Consider the following 19,807-nt stretch of genomic DNA (forward strand, 5'->3'; position numbering starts at 1 on the left):
GTCTTAGCTTCTGTAGCACAGATGGCACTAGAGTAGATTCATGACGGTGTCAAAAGATGAAGGGAGATCACTAGGGCATTAAGATCTATTTGTGCTATTGAAAGCGTAGAACTAGCTTTTCGAATGGCAAAGAATTTATGGAGCGGGCTAGGAGAATGAGTGGCATAGACCTGGAAAAAGTATTAGGGACTCTATTGAGGGACCTCCTTGTTTAATGCATGCCGCTGGGAATGTGAATGGAGTCGAGGCTTCTGTGCTTGGCAGCATGGATTGTGCAGCATAGAATACTGTGGGAGATGAGATGATACACTTGTGCGTGGAGATTAAAGGGATATAATTTCTCACTTCTTACTGAAGTAGTCAAATGATCCCTAAATGCTTTATAAACAGAGGCAGCAACTCAAATGCAGTGAACTAGTGGCTTTTATGATGACTACATTTTACTTGATCTTTGTGTCCCAGATCCCATGAGCCTATTGAGTATGTTGACAAATATAATGAAACACTGTGCTTCTCGTTTTGTTTTAGCTATAGCAACACAAGCTAGTGTGGAGTTTCGCCGGAAAGGATCACAAATGTCTGCAGACGCTATGACATCCAATCCCATGTTTGATGCAGGCGAGTTTTCAGACAACTATGAATCGGGCAGAGCAGAGGCATGTGGAACACTTTGTAGGATATTTTGTATCAAAAAGACTGGGGAGGATATACTGCCAGCCTACTTATCCCGGTAATTATTTCATCTTAATTATCTTCTCAGAAGCCCTGTTCAGGGGAACTGTTCCTGCATTCTGTCAGCGCATGACACCTGCCAATTAGCTCCGCCCTTGACATCACACACTTGAGCCCGGCTCCTGGCATTTGTGCATACAGGAAGTACATCTGCAGGGCGAGAGTGCTTGCCAAAGGCTCTCTCTTTGCAGAAGTTTGCATTGTACTTGCAGATGCCAGAGGACAGGGCTAGCAGGAATGTATGATGATGTGCGCAGAGCTAGTTGGCACGGCCCTCCTTGCTCATTGATTGAACACATGAGCAGTTCACCTGAGTAGGGCTCAAATCTGCTGCTGAGTATCTGTGTTAGATAAGAAGGGGTTCTACAACTTTTGAAAGCTCCTTTGTGCCCAAATATTCAGGGTTGTATCAGTCCTAAGTAGGAGACCCATTGAAATTAATGAGTCTCCCCGGTTTAGAGTGAATAAATAAAACAAATCTGACCAATCATATGTTTGTAGGTTAAGTTACTGTCCTTGCCATTTAGATATAATCAGTCAAAGGGGGTGAATAGGAGAGGTTACTTCACAGGTTACATTTTCCCCCCCAGGTGATGAAAATACAGTATTTCACCCACAATGCACTTTTTTTCTACCTAGGGTAGAACTTTAATATGCCAAATGTATACGGAAACTTTTAATATAAGGGAAATGGAGCAAATAGAAACACCTTGATCATTATGTTTCAACAGCTGTATTGGACAGTGGAAGAGAGTGGGTACAATGCGGCTCTTGTTGATAATTGCCTTTATATTTATAGGCATTTAAATATAGAAGCCCATGTATATATTTTTATTTCATTTGGAGAGAATACTCAACTAAAAGCAAGCAATGCATCCTTTATTTGAAACATATTAAAATGTTGGGTATAGCTATGTTATGGGTGACACTAGTAAGACAGAACTTCATATTGAGCTTTCTTCCTATTTTCCATGTAATTTTGAGCAAAATGCTGTGGCATCATATTGTGTATTTCCCCCGCATGGAATACTATGTTTGGGTAACTGTGTCTCAGAAAGAATATTGTAGAACTGGAAAAGGTGCAACCAAAATGATCAGAGGGCTGGAGCAACTCCCCTGTGAGGAAAGCTCAGAGTGTATGGGCCTTTTCAATTAAGGAAATTTCTTCAATGTCTGAAGATTATTTGCACTACTCCAAAATGTTAGAGAGATATTCCCATTATACCCCTGAGAACTCAGTGACATTTTGGTACAGAATAAGTAATCAAAATGTCTATAGGACATTTATTGTGCTGTTCAGCCTGTGTCTTTGCTTTAACAGACAAGGTGACAGATATTGTTATATCCACCTGAAAATGCTTCTGACCCAGTCCCAATAGCATTGGATTACAAATGTTTTCTTTCTTACAACTCATTAAGCCTGTCTTTCTCTGCCAGATTTTACATGCTTTTAATTCAGGGTTTGCAGATAGCGGATTCCGTTTGCCATCCGGTTCTGGCTAGCGTTATTCTAAACTCTCCTGCATTATTCTGCTGTGACCTGAAAGGGATTGATGTCTTAGTTCCATACTTTATTTCAGCCATGGAAACTATATTGCCTGACAGGTATATATATATATATATATATATAATTTCATTTTTCTGTTTTGTCTTTGTAAGTGAGAGAGAGAGAGAAAGAGAGAGAGAGAGAGAGCCTGTCTATGTGGCCTTTAAGAAATTGTCTGATGTCTGTTTGCTTTTATATGTTCCCACTTCCTGCTTCCTTGACCATGCTGTGAGCATTCCCATTTTCAAGAAATAGACAGGTAGTCTTGGGAATCAGATTAGCTTCAAGCCATACAAGTGCTTCAACAGATCACATGCATCTTGAAGCCCATGTAACAGTGCAAAGCTTTGAAACATATTCAGATTCTGAGGGAATGATAACTGTTTTAATACCAAGTTGGGGATCTTACTTTTTAGCTTTAGGCATAAGTACTGCAATCCCCTATGTTGCTTTCTGCTTATGAATTCTTACAATAAAGTAAACACACTGGGCTCTTATGCAAAGCCAGCACTACCAGGACATCAGAAAACCCAGATGCACACACTGACTGTTTATGACATAAGTGGAATTTGCACAGCAGCTGGCTGTCCTTTAAAATAGGGTTGGTTTTGCTTTGAAATTGAATGTGTTGGTGGCGATTTTCTTTAAAAACTGTTTTTTATCTTCAGGGAACTCTCAAAATTTAAAACATTCGTGAATCCTACAGAATTAAGAAGAGCCTCTATCAATATCTTACTCTCCTTGTTGCCACTTCCCCATCACTTTGGAACCATAAAATCAGAGGTAATGAATTAGTTTTTCAATGACAATTTATATAGTTTTAACTTGGGCTTAATGTGTGCTTGTACTTTCAAATAAACAGTTAGGATAAATTACTTCTGCAAGGATGTTGATTTTTTAAAAAAACTTCACTGCTGTTGGATAGAAAAAGAAAAGAAAGAAATTCACAGAATGGGTAATTATTTGTGGTCTTAACATAAGAGTTCTTGCAGCAGTGAACATATGCTTACAAAGGAACATTTCAGGATTTGAAAAAGTGTACATTACACTGTTACAGTCATTTCTAGTAGAGAGCAGATATGACTGGCAGTGACACTACAATAGGACTCAGGCTAAAATCTGTTTGTTGGGCATAAATCAGGTTTGTTGAGTGAGAAAATTGTGTTATACTTCATTGATTTGCTGGTTTCATTTTGCTAGAGTTGAATCAAGTCCAATTTTGCAGTCTGTTTAAGAGCTCAATTTTCTTCCTGTGTCAAGTTTTTCACTTTGTTTCTTTTTGGGTGGGGCATATTTTAGAAAAATTAGATGGCACTAAAGTAGATATTTGTGAAATTTGTAAAAGGTCACTAAGAATACATGGTAGTACTGCTAGTGCCAATTCATGCATATGACTACAGATTATAAGAACAATTTATTATTTTTCAGGTTGTTCTGGAAGGAAAATTCAGCAACGATGAGAGCTCATCCTTTGATAAACCAGTAACTTTCCTTTCCTTGAAACTGAGGCTTGTGAATATACTAATAGGAGCACTGCAGACAGAAACTGATCCCAACAACACACAGATGATACTAGGTTGTTGTTTCTACTTGATCTGTGGAATGTGCATTTGAAAATGTGCATGCCCTTGGTAGTTTATAGTTTGCCTTCAAGTAGGTGACCTGAGTGGTGTCACATTCCAGTGGCAGGAGGCAGAAGTTAACGAGTGCAGAGAGAAAAACCACAGCCAACCAAAGCTTTCATGGTTAAAGGAAACCGCAGAATACATCATAGTGGGGCAAGCCATGGAACTGATTAAGAGGCAGATTATTATTATTGTTGTTGTTATTATTATTATTATTATTATTATTATTATTATTATTATTATTTATACCCTACCTTCCCCAGCCAAGACAGGGCAGATAACACCGAATTATAAAACAATTGATTAAAATACAGCTTAAAAACAAGATTAAATACAACATTAAAATGCAGCCTCATTTCAATAGAAACTCAGATCAAAAACTGTTTGGGGAAGAAAATGCCAAATCTTCACCAGGCCAACTATCCAGGCTGTTCCTACATGGGATAAAGCCAGGGAAGTCTCCAAATATGAGTTACGTCACAGAAGGAAAAAGGAAAGAGGGGGAGGGGGGTCAAGTTGGTTCCAGGCCAAAGGCCAGGTGCAACAACTCTGTCTTACAGGCCCTGCGGAAAGAAATCAGATCTCGCAGGGCCCTGGTCTCATGAGACAGAGGTCAGAGCCAGTGTTGAAAATGCCCTGGCTCTGGTTGAGGCTAATCTGACTTCCTTAGGGCCCGAGACCTCTAGTGTGTTGCTATTAATGGACCTTAAGGTCTTCCACGGGGCATACCGGGAGAGGCGGCCCCGTAGGTACAAGGGTCCTAGGCCGCGAAGGGCTTTAAAGATACAGTAACAAGTGGCCAGGAAGCAGAGAGGGGAATGGCCTGGATGTGGCTTCACTCTCTGAGAATAATCCGGACCAAGGGAGTGCCACAAGTATTGGAGTTGGTACCAAACGGTGCTACACAATTGGCTCTTCCGGATCATGTTATTCCTGGGGTCAGAAGAATATTCATGGATTTTGCCCTTAACCTCCAAGGGGGTGCTCTTCATGTAAATGTTCTAGCCCTACAATAATTTAGCAAGTATTTTAGCAATGACTCCTGTCATTGGAAGGATCATTGCCATGTGAAAAAGAAGAAACAATCAAAAGACATGTGTAGAAGATATTGCATGTTCTGCAGCGGGGGCAGAACTCTTGACACTTTTGGACAATGGCTTTGCAAACACCATATTACTGAGCTGAGGGAATAATTTGGCTTATGGTATGGTATTGGTATGGTGGCCGGGGACAAGTTCCAGAACCAATAGCATTCTAGTTCAGCCTTGTTTTACAAGGCACACCCTGTTTTGCCTTTAAAACTGAACACCATATTTTTCGGACAACTCTCTACAGTTTTAGCTCTCGTTGATCACGTTCCTGTGTTAATGTATGCCATTCTCTATCTCTTTTGTTTTATCTAGTTCTGTATTTCTGGGGAAAGGTGCCTTTTGCTTTTGGCTTATAATGTTCATATAAATTATATCACTGGGTTGAATACAAAGCATATAGATAGGTTTGCAACTTCTGCTGTAACATTCTGCATTATAATTTGCATTCTCCAGGTGCCATCGTTATATAGGCAGGAAGGCACCATCCATATACGAAAGGGAGGTATCAACAGGCTTATTGCAGCTGTTCACCCCTTTAAAAAACCACAAACCCTTAAGGAGGAACTCCGAAACAGCCCAATGAAGACTGAACATGCTCAGAGCAAGTGGAAGTAAAATGTGGGGGTGGAATGGAGTATCTTAGAGGGCATGGATGAGTGGAATACTAAACTAGTGCATCCCATACTGCAACATTTTGTTTTAGGACCCTTTGTATCATTAGATTTTTTTTCTTATGCTCTAAATATGTAGCAGCACATAAATGTCTGATCTTTTCAGAACATTCCCTCTGGACTTTCACTGCAGTAACTTATTGTTAATGCAATCTGAACAAGAATTTTAGTGGAGTTTTTGCAGAACACTCTGGCCTTCATCTTAAAGGTAGTGAGACCTCAAGGGAATTCAGGGGGTGATGACTGCAATAAGTCCTACTCAGTAGGTCTATTCTAACACTGGATATCATCCAAAAGTGTCTCTTCATCAGCTAAGGTGGAATTTAAGTAAGTGGAAAGGAAGTTTTATAGAAATTTAGTTGAGAACTAGTTTGTTTAGGGCCAGATTCAGCTACTTGGTTCTATAAATGGAAGCCAGCACAAGGTCTCCTCCTCTCCTCCCCTTCCTAGCATATTTCCACTAAACTTCTCATTGGAGTGGGATTTGTCAAACTTTGAAATTTCTTTCCAAGTTGTTATTTACTATTTCAAAAAATAGGGAGCATAGCCCTCCTGTTGCAGGGTGGGGATGGGTGTTACTTGATGGATTTCACAAAAAGATGAGGTGGGGCAGTACTACTAAAATACCAATTTGCAAGATGAAACAGGATTTTACCAAAATTTGAAGTAATTCTTACAAAATTCAAAGAAGAGTGTTCACACGTACTGTATATCATTACCCTTGGATTTATTGGTATAAGGGGTGTTTTTCAAAAAATTGTACATTAAATATTAAATTCTTTCATTTTTAACTCTACAGGTGCAATGCTGAACATCGTGCAAGATTCTGCACTCCTAGAAGCCATTGGCTGCCAGATGGAGACGGTAAGATGGGTTGTTTTCCTTGTTTTGGAAAAGGGTGCCAGATGCCTTGTTGGGTTACCTCAGGTTATCGCATAGCCAGAGCACAAAGGATGCCTGACGCAATTGTGGAAGGGTAATCGCCACAGCCTTCAGCCCTTCAACAGCCTGTTTTCTAACTTGACAGAACGGCGGTGAGAATACTGTCTTGAAGAGCCACAGTCGCACTAACAGCGGCATCAGCACGGCAAGTGGAGGAAGCACAGAGCCCACTACTCCTGACAGTGAGAGACCAGCACAGGCTCTGTTAAGGGATTATGGTAAGGAATTGAACTTCTTAAACATTTGCATTCATGCCCTGGTATGCAGTTCCCATTTTTAAAATGATTTTTTAAAAATGCTAAGGAGAGACATGCTTGTAGGGAAAGAGTTTAATAGATACTTTATTATGAACTAGCAAAATCATTATGATGGGTTAGTGGCGAAGGATTATGGGTAGCAGTGGAAGTTCCAGGAGCATTTCAAATCTTTATTTAGTCAACCCACCAGTTTCCTTGCTGCAGCTTTTCTGTTCCTTCACCTCACTCCCAGAGACTGCCACCACTTTGCTGTTTCATTAGACTAAAAGCCTTCAAGATACTGCCTGATAACACAGGATGTAGTTTGGTTTCTCTGAGATGATGCCATTATCTGTGACCTCTTCTGCTCAGCTGCTCCTGTGTCGGAGCACTCTGACCCCATTGCAACTTCAGGGAAGATAAAACTGAAAATATCATGTGGTGTCCCAGGTCTTCATTGTTGCTTCAGTTTCCTGCACTTTGTATGTTTCCATCTATTGAGGGCTGATTATGGAGTGCCAGCTAATTGTTGTATGCCATGTTCTAGCGCTCCAGTTTTGTGCCTGCTACAAATGTGTTAAAAAGCAGTGTCCTGCAAGAATTTTTAAAATTAACTACAGAAAACCGGAGAGCGGTGCAGTATTTGTTTCATCTGCAGCAGTTTTATACGTCTTTCTTCAGCAGTTGTTTAACCTGAAATGTCTGTTTTGACAAGAAATGCTTCTGTTTCACATACTTAACCCAGTTTGCTGTGAGATGCTGCTGTTTTATGGTTTGTCATATATGTGCCTGGGGTTCATAGTGACTACCCCAACTGTCTGGATTTATAGATGTCTGAATTTGATAAACCAAAGGGCTCAGGCAAGTGAGGGTTTGAAGCAACCTAGGTGGGTGAAGGCAGGAGACCTCAGACAATCAACTTCCCAGAAAACACAATAGGAACCTACATTCACAGTTTAAAGGGAGAAAATCGGCAAATAGGCAGTTCTTCCTTTACACAGAAGATTCCCCACCATTTTTACTTGGCAGAATCCTCACCTTAGGGATACCACCTTTCTTAAGAGCCACAACCTGTCTCAGCTACTTAAATATTTAAATGGCTCGCTCATGGCCCTGCCTGTCCTTAACAGGTAGAAAACTTAAGGTCCAGGTAGACTCTTCAGAGAGTTTCCCTTATTGTGCCTTTGTTGAATCAATGCAGAATGTAAGCTGTTTTTGAACCCAGCTTGATTTTAAACCGGATGCTTTAATGAAGTGACATCACCATTCCATTAATTAAAACCCATACAGGCTGCTTGAAACTGATTATTTGGCTTATAAATGATAAGTCATGATAAATTGACCCAGTTTCAGCTAAATTGTTGTTGTTGCTGCTGCTGCTGCTACTACGTGGTTTTTCACCCAAAGGTCTCCAAGTGACTTACAGCAAAGAAAAATACATAATGCAATAGGGGAAAGGAGGGGGGGGAATCATATAATACATGATTTTCACATCACGAGCTAACTACATGTTAAATGGAAATGAATCCCAACAGTGTTTTTAAAAAAGCAGTGAAGCTTTAGGCAAGGGTAACTTCAGAGTAGAGAAATAGCAGGGTTCTTGCCTAGTCCTTTCCTTGCCCATAATTTATCTGTTGAGGAGGGCAGGGCTTAGTAAAGCCATTTCAGAGAACCGATTTGGAGCAGATAGACAGGATAAAGCTCACTCATTTCTGCTGTAGAGATCCCTCTCTCAGAATTGCTTGGCTTTGCATCAGAACCAGGTCTGTGGATATATAGTTAATGAATATTATTTGTATAGCCCCTTTTTTCTTCAGATCAATTAATACAACCACACAACAACAACAACAACAACACACACAACGTTCCTTTTGGAATTCACTTCCATTGTGATCCTATCTTTTTATTTTGTATTTTTGAGCCTAAGCTTATCCTTCCAATAAATTTTTTGAAACACTTAATTCTAACTATGCAGTTTAGGAAGATCAGTTGTCTAGAATTTTATTGTTCTATCCTGAGGGCAGAATTCACATGCTGTAGCACCACATATTGAATGGACAAAGATAAAGATAATGAATTTTCCTTTCTAAATTTTCATGTAACAAATTTCTGGCTGTAATTAATTGAAATGCTGTTTAAAACAAATGGGTTTTCACAAGAGATCTGAGTTATCAACATTTATAAAGTGACATTTCCCAGCAGTATTTCACAGCATCAGATACTTTGTTTTCAAGTATGAAGTTCACTCTGACATGTTTAAGTGTCTCTCTTACCAAATAGCAGCTGCCTTAAAGTGCACCTTGCAGCTGGCAAAACCTGCTGGATTAACATAGGGAAAAACAAAGTTTTGGAGACACCAGCCTCTGAGATATGGAAAGCATTTGTGTTCCCAAAAAATTCTTTATATTAATTTCTCAAAACAGAACAAAACCCACATACTTAAATCAGTAAATAGCTTCTTTAGTTAACATTCATAGTCTAAAGAAGTTACTTAATCTGTGTGGATTGTGAATGTTTTGCTTCCCAAATGGATGTGTTTTCTGTGTGTACTGTGGCTGCTTTAGCTTCTGCCCGATGGACTGCTTTGCTGACTGTTACTAATGCTTAGTTGTTTTCCCTCCCTGTGGTGTGTGGTATTGGGGTTTATATCCTAGCTCTTCATACAGATACAGCTGCCGGACTCCTGATTCGCAGCATTCATCTGGTAACACAAAGACTCAATGCACAGTGGCGGCAGGAAATGAGCATCTCATTAGCTGCACTAGAGCTTCTTTCTGGTTTGGCAAAGGTGAGCATCAGGCAGTCTGTTGGGCTATGGGATTTGGGCTCAGGTTTTCTGTCTCTCCCAGCCACAAGTTCTTACCTGATGATAATTGTAGAGAGTCTTGCCACCTCTTTAGTGAAAAGAACATCTGGCAGAGCTGGCAAAAATAATTTGTTCTGCGCTGAGGAGCCAACTCCTCCCACACAGTGTGTGATTTTCGCTTTTCCTCTTGGAAAGGAAATTGCCCTGGATAAATAATTCAAGGTGAAGAGTATGTTTACTGAAATAAAATAAATGGCTAAAAGACAGCAGGGTTTTTTTCCCAATCCAGGTAGATAGAAGGGCACCAAATTCCAGCATCCCTATGTGTCTCTTCTTTATATATCATCATTTAAGCTTTTCAGTTGTGCTTTTAGAGCTCCAAAGAGTATTGATTTGCATTGTTTCTTAGTTTTGTTGTTATCAACGGCAAGCCTAATTTGAGAGGTTTCCAGCTGAACATCTGCCTTTGCTGCTTGCTTCAGGTGAAGGTTGGTGTTGATTCTTCTGACAGGAAGAGAGCAATTAGCTCTGTGTGCTGTTACATTGTGTACCAGTGCAGTCGCCCAGCTCCTCTCCACTCCAGAGATCTGCACTCCATGATCGTAGCAGCATTTCAGTGTCTGTGTGTCTGGCTCACGGAACATCCAGACATGCTTGATGAAAAGGCAAGTGAAACTGCACTGTTTATCTATCTATTAATGTGCAAACCACATTAAAAAAATTTCAGAACAGCCTCTCCTCCTTTCACTGGGTATAATAATGTCTTTCCGTGCTTTGTTTCTAGTACCAGACTAGAGGCTGTACAACAGAAGTGTAAAACTCAAGTGGTCTGGAGGATCAGATTTCGCCACCCAGCCCCGTTGTTCCCTATCACTGTTCACTTGGAAAATATCAGTTTTGACAACAGCTCATCTACCTTAATTAGACAGTAAAGTTGTGGGGGAAGGTGGGCATAGAAATGGTTCCTGTGGGTCTGTCAAGCTATCTGTTCTTGAATATTTTTTAGCGTTAACAGATCACCAAAAAGTCTGACACACACACATACCGTGCTATATGCTAGAAGCCACTGGCGTAAGCATTTGTATATCCCCAATTCCAGCTACCCTACTTGTCAGTGGCTGCTACTGTGGCATAATGCAGTAGGCAGGCACTCTTTTGTTAGCCGAACAGTAGTGTGATAGGGTGCCAACTTGGGAGGCCTAGGTAAAGGTAAAGGGACCCCTGACTATTAGGTCCAGTCGTGACCGACTCTGGGGTTGCGGCGCTCATCTCACGTTATTGGCCCAGGGAGCTGGCGTACAGCTTCCAGGTCATGTAGCCAGCATGACAAAGCCACTTCTGGCGAACCAGAGCAGCACACGGAAACGCCGTTTACCTTCCCGCCAGAGTGGTACCTATTTATCTACTTGCACTTTGACGTGCTTTCGAACTGCTAGATTGGCAGGAGCAGGACCGAACAATGGGAGCTCACCCCGTCACGGGGATTCGGACCGCCGACCTTCCTGATCAGCAAGCCCTAGGCTCTGTGGTTTAACCCACAGCGCCACCCGTGTCCAGAGGGTCTAATTTTCTTTTTTCTTCATTAAATGTATATGCTGCCCTCCATCAGAGGATCACAGGGTGGTTTACAGTATAAAAACACAAAATACATGACCTAATAACAAACAAAGCAATACCCCCCCCCCAAAAAAAATATATATATATGTGAGCACAAGTTTTCTGTTTGACACTTCTGGTGCACTCTGATCTCTGCCTCTGCCCTCTTCCTCTTGTAGTTTGAGGCAACACACCACAGACTTTCTGTTCTATCACTCTCTCTCCCAAAATCACCTACCAGGATGTAGCAAAGAAGGGGGGGGGGAGAACCAGCCTACAAAGTCCAGGAACCACGAGTGAGATCCTGTAACAACACAAGGGCTGCATTCCTCTAAGCTAGTGTTGGATAGCATCTTGTAGATCAAGGGTAGACAACATGGTGCCTTCCAGATGTCATAGATGAACACTAAATTAAGAATACATGAAAGCAGTGTAAAGTTCTTCCGAAGATTTTAGTTCTCATAAGTACAGTGAATTTGCCAGGCAGCTAAGCAGTATGGCTTCTCTCTACTCCCAGGACTGTTTAAAAGAAGTATTGGAGATTGTGGAACTGGGCATCTCAGGAAGTAAGTCCAGGAATAGCGAACAAGAATTCAAGAACAAAGGAGATAAGGAGCCCAATCCTGCTTCCATGAGGGTGAAGGATGCAGCTGAAGCCACTCTCACATGGTATGGAAAATAGTTCAGTTGGCTGGTGGTAGGAAATAGCTTAATTTAGAAGTGAGAGTCAGGAGTATTAGGAAATGATCTTTCGGAAAAGTGGTTTTCATTTATGTAGGATCTAGGAGTAGAAATGTTGTTTACGTCCTCTGTGTGTTAAATGTGGTTTTGTTTGCAGATGAGCAGGATTTTGTCTGTTTCTGCAATCTTCTTTTGAATCTCACTTGTCTGTTTGTAGTTCTAGCTAACATTGCACCATCAGTGCATCTGATGAGATGTCATAGCAATGTGAGAGTGTATTTTTCTGTGATACATATTTTGACTGAGCCATTTTCTTTGGTTTACAGCATCATGCAAATACTTGGAGCATTTCCTTCACCCAGTGGCCCTGCCTCACCTTGCAGCTTGGTGAATGAAATCACATTAATTAAATGCTCCCGTCTTCCTTCCATAAACAAATTCAGCTTCCGCTACTTCGTCTTGGACAACAGCGTAATCCTTGCAATGTTGGAACAGCCTCTAGGGAATGAGCAAAGTGAGTCTCAGCTGCCAGTAGGGTGATGGTAAAATGTGTATGCTGTGTTACCAAGTGTCTACCTATTTCATTGCACTGGTGTCCTGCTCTACAGAACATTGTGGAGTATTATGCAAAGTATTAGGAAATTCTGGCATAGTAAAAATTCAGACAGCAATAAGGTTCACATAATCACTGGGTATACAATAATACATTTTTTAAATATAATTTATACAAAATCCAGCCTTCCATTTTCTCCAGATATTCTCCATTTTCAATGTCTCATTTTCATAATACTATATAATGTTATCTCCCCCGCACACCCCCAAAAAGCCCTCTTTTCTTAAAATCCTCCCTGGATAGATTTCTCCATGTAGTGAAGTCCCTGGTATGGAGCTCGGCAGATCAATATCTGAATCTATAGTTGCCTTTTTATTTAAAATATTTATGCTTTGACTTTCTGAAAGCCAGAAACATATCATAAATAAAACTGCAACAGACTAATCAGTAGCAGTCAGCACAGAACGAATAACCAACAAAACACTTGAAATTCAATAACCTGCGAAAGCTATTGGACAGTAAAAATTAATCAGTTTAACCCACCTCTGGAATAGAACAGATTTACCTTGCCACCTGAAAACTAACCTGGCAGAATAAAACAGCCCTCTCCAGAAAGCTTGTTCCAGTGTTACATATTCACACTTATTTCAGTTGTAACTACAGTCTAGATGTGTACAGTCGGTGTGCTACTGAGACAATCTAAATGATGATCATAGCGAACACTCAAGCCAAGCTCTCTGTTGAATATTCTGTCTCAGTTTGTTGTGCAATTTGAATAAATTATGCAATTTTCCATGTTTTGCTAACTCGGGTTTTTATTTTCAAAAGATAATACCCTTTGACCATCCTTGCACCAGGAGGTGGGCTATTCATAATACTTTTGGGGCATCGAAAGCACTTTGCATACAGTGGCCTGGCTCACACATTGCACTAAGCCAAACAATGGCAGCACAGCAGCAGAACCAGGCAGGAAGGAGCAAAGTGGCCACAATCTTCTCTTTGAGAGCCAGTATTCACACTAAGCTATTGTTTGGTTTAGCACAGGCATCCCCAAACTTCGGCCCTCTAGATGTTTTGGACTACAATTCCCACCATCCCTGACCACTGGTCCTCTTAGCTAGGGATCATAGGAGTTGTAGGCCAAAACATCTGGAGGGCCGCAGTTTGGGGGTGCCTGGTTTAGCATGATGTGCAAACTAGGACATTATCTAGGTAATCTTTTCAAGAATCCCATTAGATATGTCAGTGCTCTTAACCTCACGATGCAGACGGGTGGGCGCTGAGATTGAGGGAAAGTGGACTAAGGTCAACTCTCATGCTGCAAGCATTCTTACAAGATCTGAATTGGTTTGATAAAATGAGTCAACCCTTTCGGAGTTGTACTGCAGGCATTCAACCTAGCTAAACACAATTTTGGTCTGGCTTCTGTTACTTTGACAGAGTAACAGCTTCAGCTGGGCTCTTGTAGCCTGGCGTTGAGCACTTGAGATGCTCGATGCAGTTTTTACTGCATCAGGTCATTTTTATTGACTGCATTATTGGCCAGCTTAATCTCAACCCCTCTATCCTTTCTTTCACCTGGTAAACTAGGAGAAACTTCCCATGGTGTTTTCAATTCCAAACTGGTGGCGAAAGAACCCACCAATTCTTCTCGCCGGCAACAGCACATTTCTGCCCACAGAGGGCAGGATTAGTCTGCTGCTTATAGACCCTGTTTCTCTGAAAATAAGACGTAGCCATAAAATAAGCCGTAGCAGGATTTTTAAGCAATTCAAGGAATACCCCGAAAATAAGACATAGTGATAGGCGCAGCAGCAACGCCGGCTGCAGCAGAAGGAAGAAGAGGAGGCCTGCTGGGTCGGTGTCCGGAACTGCCTGCTGCTGCAGTGCCAACAAAGCGCCCAGCAGCGCCACACCGAGCCAGCAGGACCCAACAGCAGCAACTGGTTTCTTCACCTATTGTCAGTACCAGTAGTGAAGTGGGTATCTCCCCCCCCCCCTTCCCATGGCTAAACAGTTTTTTATTTCTGTATTTTATATTCTTTCACCACTTTGACACAACACTTTGGACAGGGGACTTGCTAGGCTGATCACCAGGCTCCAGGGGGCCCCTATCCTTGTAGGTTAAACTATTGGGATTGGGACTAAATTACTCCCCCCCCCCAAAAAAAAAATACTTGCCATTGCATTTGAATTTCATTTGTGTTAAAGAAACAAAAAGTTGAATAAGTCATCCCCTGAAAATAAGCCATAGTGGGTTTTTTTTGGTTTTTTTAAGGAAAAATAAATATCTTATTTTCGGAGAAACACGGGATTTGTTTGTTCAGCTTGCATATCTGCAGATAGTAGGGCTGACCGTTTTTCTTTGCTTGCTTCACATATGCACAGTTTCATATTTAATGTCTCACTTCTGTTATATCGGGATACTTTTTCATGCGTGTGTTTCCTTCTTCAGATGAGTTTTTCCCTTCTGTCACAATTTTGATCCGTGGGATGTCTGGAAGACATGCTTGGGCGCAACAACTCTGCCTCTTGCCTAGAGGAGCCAAGGCAAATCAAAAGGTCTTTATCAAAGCCCATAGTGAAAAGCATGCATAATGTTGCCTCCAAACTGCTGTGAGATATATGCAGAGAAAGTAGTAACGCTATAGTATCCTTGATGAGTTACTAGCTTTTCCACCCTGTCGCTTTTCACACCTCTGAGGTGCCTTCTAGAAGACTACAGTATTATTCAGTCAAATGATCAGAGATGGGTACACATGGATGCATGTATATAAATGTACAGTATGCACATGATGTGTGTTGAATGTCCCATTTAACTCGAACATAGATTCATTATATCTAATGGTAGAAATCTACCATTTGCATGCCTAGCTGTAGCTGGAACCATGCAGTGGGGGTTCTTTTTTGTAACTTACGTTGCTTCATCGGGAGCTTGTGTGTGCCAAAAAATATATCTGCTGTGCAAAATAATATTCTTTATTGGCATTTAGTGTGTAAATATCTTCAGGCATGGGTGTGACATGTTAATACATACCCTTGTTTGCTAAAAAGATGGTAAAAGCTACATTCTTTCTACATCTGTAGCTTTTCATATTTTGATGCTTTGAATTTTGTATTCAGATTTGGGGTCCATTCTTAGTTAAGTTCCAGGGAGAGACTACCAAAGTCAGATCAGGATCTCTAATTCTGGGATGGAAGAAACCATTGTGGAAGCTACTATAAGTGTTGCTTTAGTTATAACCTAAAAGTACAGCTTAGTCTAACCACCCCCCTGCCCCTCTCCAAAACTCTTGACACCTGCTTCAGCAATAAATCATTGCTGCAGAAATATGCAATATTTGACACAATAAGAAAATTATGACATTGTTCTGTTTCTTGAATAGATGTTTGTCCCAGAGCCTCGTCCTGTACCTAAGAATGATGTTGGACTCAAATATAGCGTGAAACACCGGCCATTTCCTGAGGAAGTGGACAAGATTCCTTTCGTGAAAGCAGACCTGAGCATTCCAGACTTGCATGAAATAGTTACAGAGGAAGTAAGAGACTTGCAGTATTTTGATTTCTTACCTCCTGTGTGTTTCGCTCCACAAAACATGTTAGTCATTACCTCTCAAGTAGAAAGTATTTCTTCTCAGCAACTTTTACTGCTTTACCTGTACTCAACGTTGGTGTTACTGGCCGAAAGGGTGGGAGCCTGGCACAAAGTGTCCATTTCAATAGCCCCATACATCAAAATGCTCCCTGCACGGTCATCTTATAAACCTAAGTACAGCATTTCTGGAGCAGATGCTTTTCAGGAAGCTGCTGCCAAAGTGGGCTAAAATGTCCTATTGTTCTTATCCCTGTGAAGGTGAAAAGTCAGCTTGTTGGTTCTGTTCACACTTCTTGCAGCTGTTCTTTGGGCATTGATTTAGGAGTGTCACAGTGCATGTGCTGAACAGCAAGTGTATCCATCTCTCTTAACCCAGCAGCTGAAGAACATCAGTGGTCACAATTTTATTAGAAAGCTGGGGGGGGGATTACAGCAGCTTTTTAAGGCGCTCATTGTCAGTACTGTTTGGCTTGGCAAAGAGGTCCTACCATTTGTCGTAGGCTGCTACTGTGCTCAGCAATTTTTGATTTCTAAAATGAGGGTGTTAAATACATGTTTCAGCTGGAGGAGCGGCATGAGAAGCTGAGAAATGGTATGGATCAGCAAGTTCTTTATGAGAAGTCTATAGATCAGCAGATGGAGGAAGACTGGAGAAAGAAGAATTTCCCTGACCCAGTCACAGAGTGTAAGCCGCCGCCTCCTGCAGAGGAGTTCCAAACAGCACGCCTTTTCCTCTCTCACTTTGGATTTCTGTCTCTAGAAGCACTGAAGGTGACTGGAGGCTTCCCTTAATTGCTTCAAATGCTGCCATTATTAGAGACTATTACTGATTAATATTGGGTCCAACCGCTTATAGCCTACATTAGACAGAGCTGTGCAGGAAAGCAGAACAAATTTGGGTACAAATAACAAAGATGTTTGTGGCTTCCTGAATACCACAAAATTGTTGGTCTTCAGGGTGCCACAAGAGTCTTTGTAAGGTTTTCTTTTTCTTGCAACAGACTTAACACAGCTACTCCTCTGGATATTTATCTAAATTACTTTCAGAAAGTGTTAACCATCAGTCTATGTTGGTGTAAGGCTGGCTATTGTATCTACATGGTTTTTTTTAAAATTGGGTTTATGTGTATGGGCGGAGGGGCACTTTTTCTTCAGATTTTAAAGTTAGGTCCTTGTTTCATTGTTGTATGTAGAAGAAATGTGCCTGTCATTTTTATTAATTAGTACAATTCCTTATTTATTTATTAATTAGTACAATTCCTTTTTTGCATCCGCACACCTCTATGTGTTGCTATACAGTCATACCTCGGTTTAAGTACGCTTCGGTTTGAGTACTTTCAGTTTAAGTACTCCATGGACCCATCTGGAACAGATTAATCCACTTTCCATTACTTTCAATGGGAAAGTTCGCTTCAGGTTAAGTATGGACTTCCAGAACCAATTAAACTCATGTTGTTGTTGTTGTTGTTTAGTCGTTTAGTCGTGTCCGACTCTTCGTGACCCCATGGACCATAGCACGCCAGGCACTCCTGTCTTGCACTGCCTCCCCCAGTTTGGTCAAACTCATGTTCGTAGCTTCGAGAACACTGTCCAACCATCTCGTCCTCTGTCGTCCCCTTCTCCTAGTGCCCTCAATCTTTCCCAACATCAGGGTCTTTTCCAAGGATTCTTCTCTTCTCATGAGGTGGCCAAAGTATTGGAGCCTCAGCTTCACGATCTGTCCTTCCAGGGAGCACTCAGGGCTAAACTCATACTTCGAGTTAAGTACGCTTCAGGTTGAGTACTCCGCGGACCCGTCTGGAACGGATTAATCCACTTTCCATTACTTTCAATGGGAAAGTTGGCTTCAGGTTAAGTACGCTTCAGGTTAAGTACAGACTTCCGGAACCAATTGTGCACTTAAACCGAGGTACCACTGTATAATAAAGCTGTAAGGCTGTTGTCAAGTTGCAGTTAGTGTGGCTGCCAATAGATGGCCACAGCAATTCCAGCATCATGACAGAACAGCAGGTGGCAGATCAAGCAATGTGGATGATAGATGGCACAGTGGTTTAAAGGAGGGCAAGAGGAACTTCAGAAAGCAGTTTGGCAAACCCCCTTCTGTTAAACATCTCTCCCATGGCGTTTGAAGAGGGCGGGGTGCGCTTCAGAGAGCAATTTGGCAAACCATTCTCTGAACTTCCTTCCCATCCTCCTTTAAAAGGGGGTTGGGGGTGAGCAGGAAGGGGAGGGGGGGAGGTTTGGGTGAGCTGTGAAGCAATAGACAAAGGCATGTGTACGGGACTACTAATGTGGACTCTTCCTCCTGGATCTTCTTTAGCAAGCTGATTGCATATTAACAAATTTAAGTGACTGATAACAATTTATAGGTAACCACAAAAGGTGATTATGTAGAGGCATAAAACCTATGTTGCTTTTTGTTTGGTTAGGAACCTGCTAACAGCAGACTACCTCCTCACCTGATTGCACTTGATTCTACTATACCCGGGTTTTTTGATGACATTGGCTACCTGGATTTGCTACCATGTCGTCCTTTTGATACAGTTTTCATTTTCTATATGAAGGCAGGTCAGAAAACAAGCCAAGAAGTAAGTGGCATGCTTTTAATTTAAACTGTATCAATAAGTGTATTCAAACATGAATATATATATATATTCCCTTGAACTAGAGGAGTAGAAGAGTGTGTCTTTCACATCACTGGACGTGTATCAACACTAAAAAACCCTTAGAACTGTGCTGTGATGGCACACAGTGTATATGCAGTTTCCTTGTACTGTCTAGTCCAAGCTTTCCCCAACCTGGTACCTCCGAGATGTCTTGGACTACATTCCCATCACCATTGGTCAGGGACAATTGGAGTTCTAGAATTTGGCATACATACTGCCCTAGGGTCGATTACCAGTTAACATCTGCTCCAGTGTTGTTTACTCTGCTAACAAGATGGCTTGATACTTCAGGCCAGCACTTCTGAACACCTTTAAAATGTGCATATATAGCCTTCTTAACTTGCACTGCTGGCCTATTTTCTTCCAGATTTTGAAGAATGTAGAGTCTTCCAGAAATGTCCAGCCACACTTCCTAGAGTTCTTGCTCTCCCTTGGCTGGTCAGTTGATGTGGGGAAGCACCCTGGATGGACGGGGCATGTCTCAACAAGCTGGTCCATTAACAGTTTCTGTGATGAGGAGGGATCTGAGCAAGGTGAGAGGTGTTTGTGGAGGTTCCTGCCTGCTTTAATACTTTGTGTCACCTTAGTGTTCTAGAGAGGTATAAAGGCAGAAGGTGGCTTCTTCCCCCTCTACTCCAAGACCTGGGTAGATTGCATGCTCTTCCAGAAGACCACTGCAGACCTGCATTGGATTTGGAGAGGGGGTGACTGCATATTCACCGCTATCATCCCACTGTGATTTGGGCAGAAGGAGGTTCAGCACTGCCCCTTTGTCCTTAGGATGCTTCCTTATGCATAGTTTTAGAAGGGGTGGCCAGAGAGCTGTTCTTATACTGCTTTTCTTACATCACTGCTGAGATTAGTACCCCCAGATCTTTCGGTGCAGCAGTAGTGGTATGCAGAGAACTGCCTGCAAGGATCTCTACATATTCATCTGTGGGACAGATTCGTGAAAGGTTTGGGGTGGGTGTCCTAGAAAGTAGAATAAGTTTTAAAATAGGTGGGTTTTTTGGAGGGGATGACGAAGTGCATAACGAGACTGGAAGACCTTCCCTTTGACCCCATCT

General features: G+C 41.6%; 1 protein-coding gene across 4 annotated transcripts in view; it reads left to right on the plus strand.

Annotated features, from left to right (window-relative positions):
• The window catches only part of RALGAPB (Ral GTPase activating protein non-catalytic subunit beta), a 60,466-nt gene that overhangs the window by 29,834 nt on the left and 10,825 nt on the right, over positions 1-19,807 (plus strand). For 2 of the 4 annotated variants that reach the window (XM_035121874.3, XM_035121876.3), the window contains 15 exons: positions 529-730; positions 2,170-2,337; positions 2,947-3,061; positions 3,707-3,854; positions 6,465-6,529; positions 6,693-6,825; positions 9,498-9,631; positions 10,132-10,314; positions 11,763-11,914; positions 12,253-12,440; positions 14,935-15,041; positions 15,866-16,018; positions 16,636-16,845; positions 18,504-18,662; positions 19,108-19,273. In XM_035121874.3, the coding sequence (XP_034977765.3) occupies positions 529-730; positions 2,170-2,337; positions 2,947-3,061; positions 3,707-3,854; positions 6,465-6,529; positions 6,693-6,825; positions 9,498-9,631; positions 10,132-10,314; positions 11,763-11,914; positions 12,253-12,440; positions 14,935-15,041; positions 15,866-16,018; positions 16,636-16,845; positions 18,504-18,662; positions 19,108-19,273 (2,283 nt within the window). The remainder of the gene's footprint in view (positions 1-528; positions 731-2,169; positions 2,338-2,946; positions 3,062-3,706; positions 3,855-6,464; positions 6,530-6,692; positions 6,826-9,497; positions 9,632-10,131; positions 10,315-11,762; positions 11,915-12,252; positions 12,441-14,934; positions 15,042-15,865; positions 16,019-16,635; positions 16,846-18,503; positions 18,663-19,107; positions 19,274-19,807) is intronic. The other 2 variants (XM_035121875.3, XM_035121877.3) reach the window with 1 other exon arrangement.

The sequence above is a fragment of the Zootoca vivipara genome, chromosome 7 (assembly GCF_965207765.1).
Source record: "Zootoca vivipara chromosome 7, rZooViv2.hap1.1, whole genome shotgun sequence".
NCBI classification, from domain to species: Eukaryota; Metazoa; Chordata; class Lepidosauria; order Squamata; family Lacertidae; genus Zootoca; species Zootoca vivipara.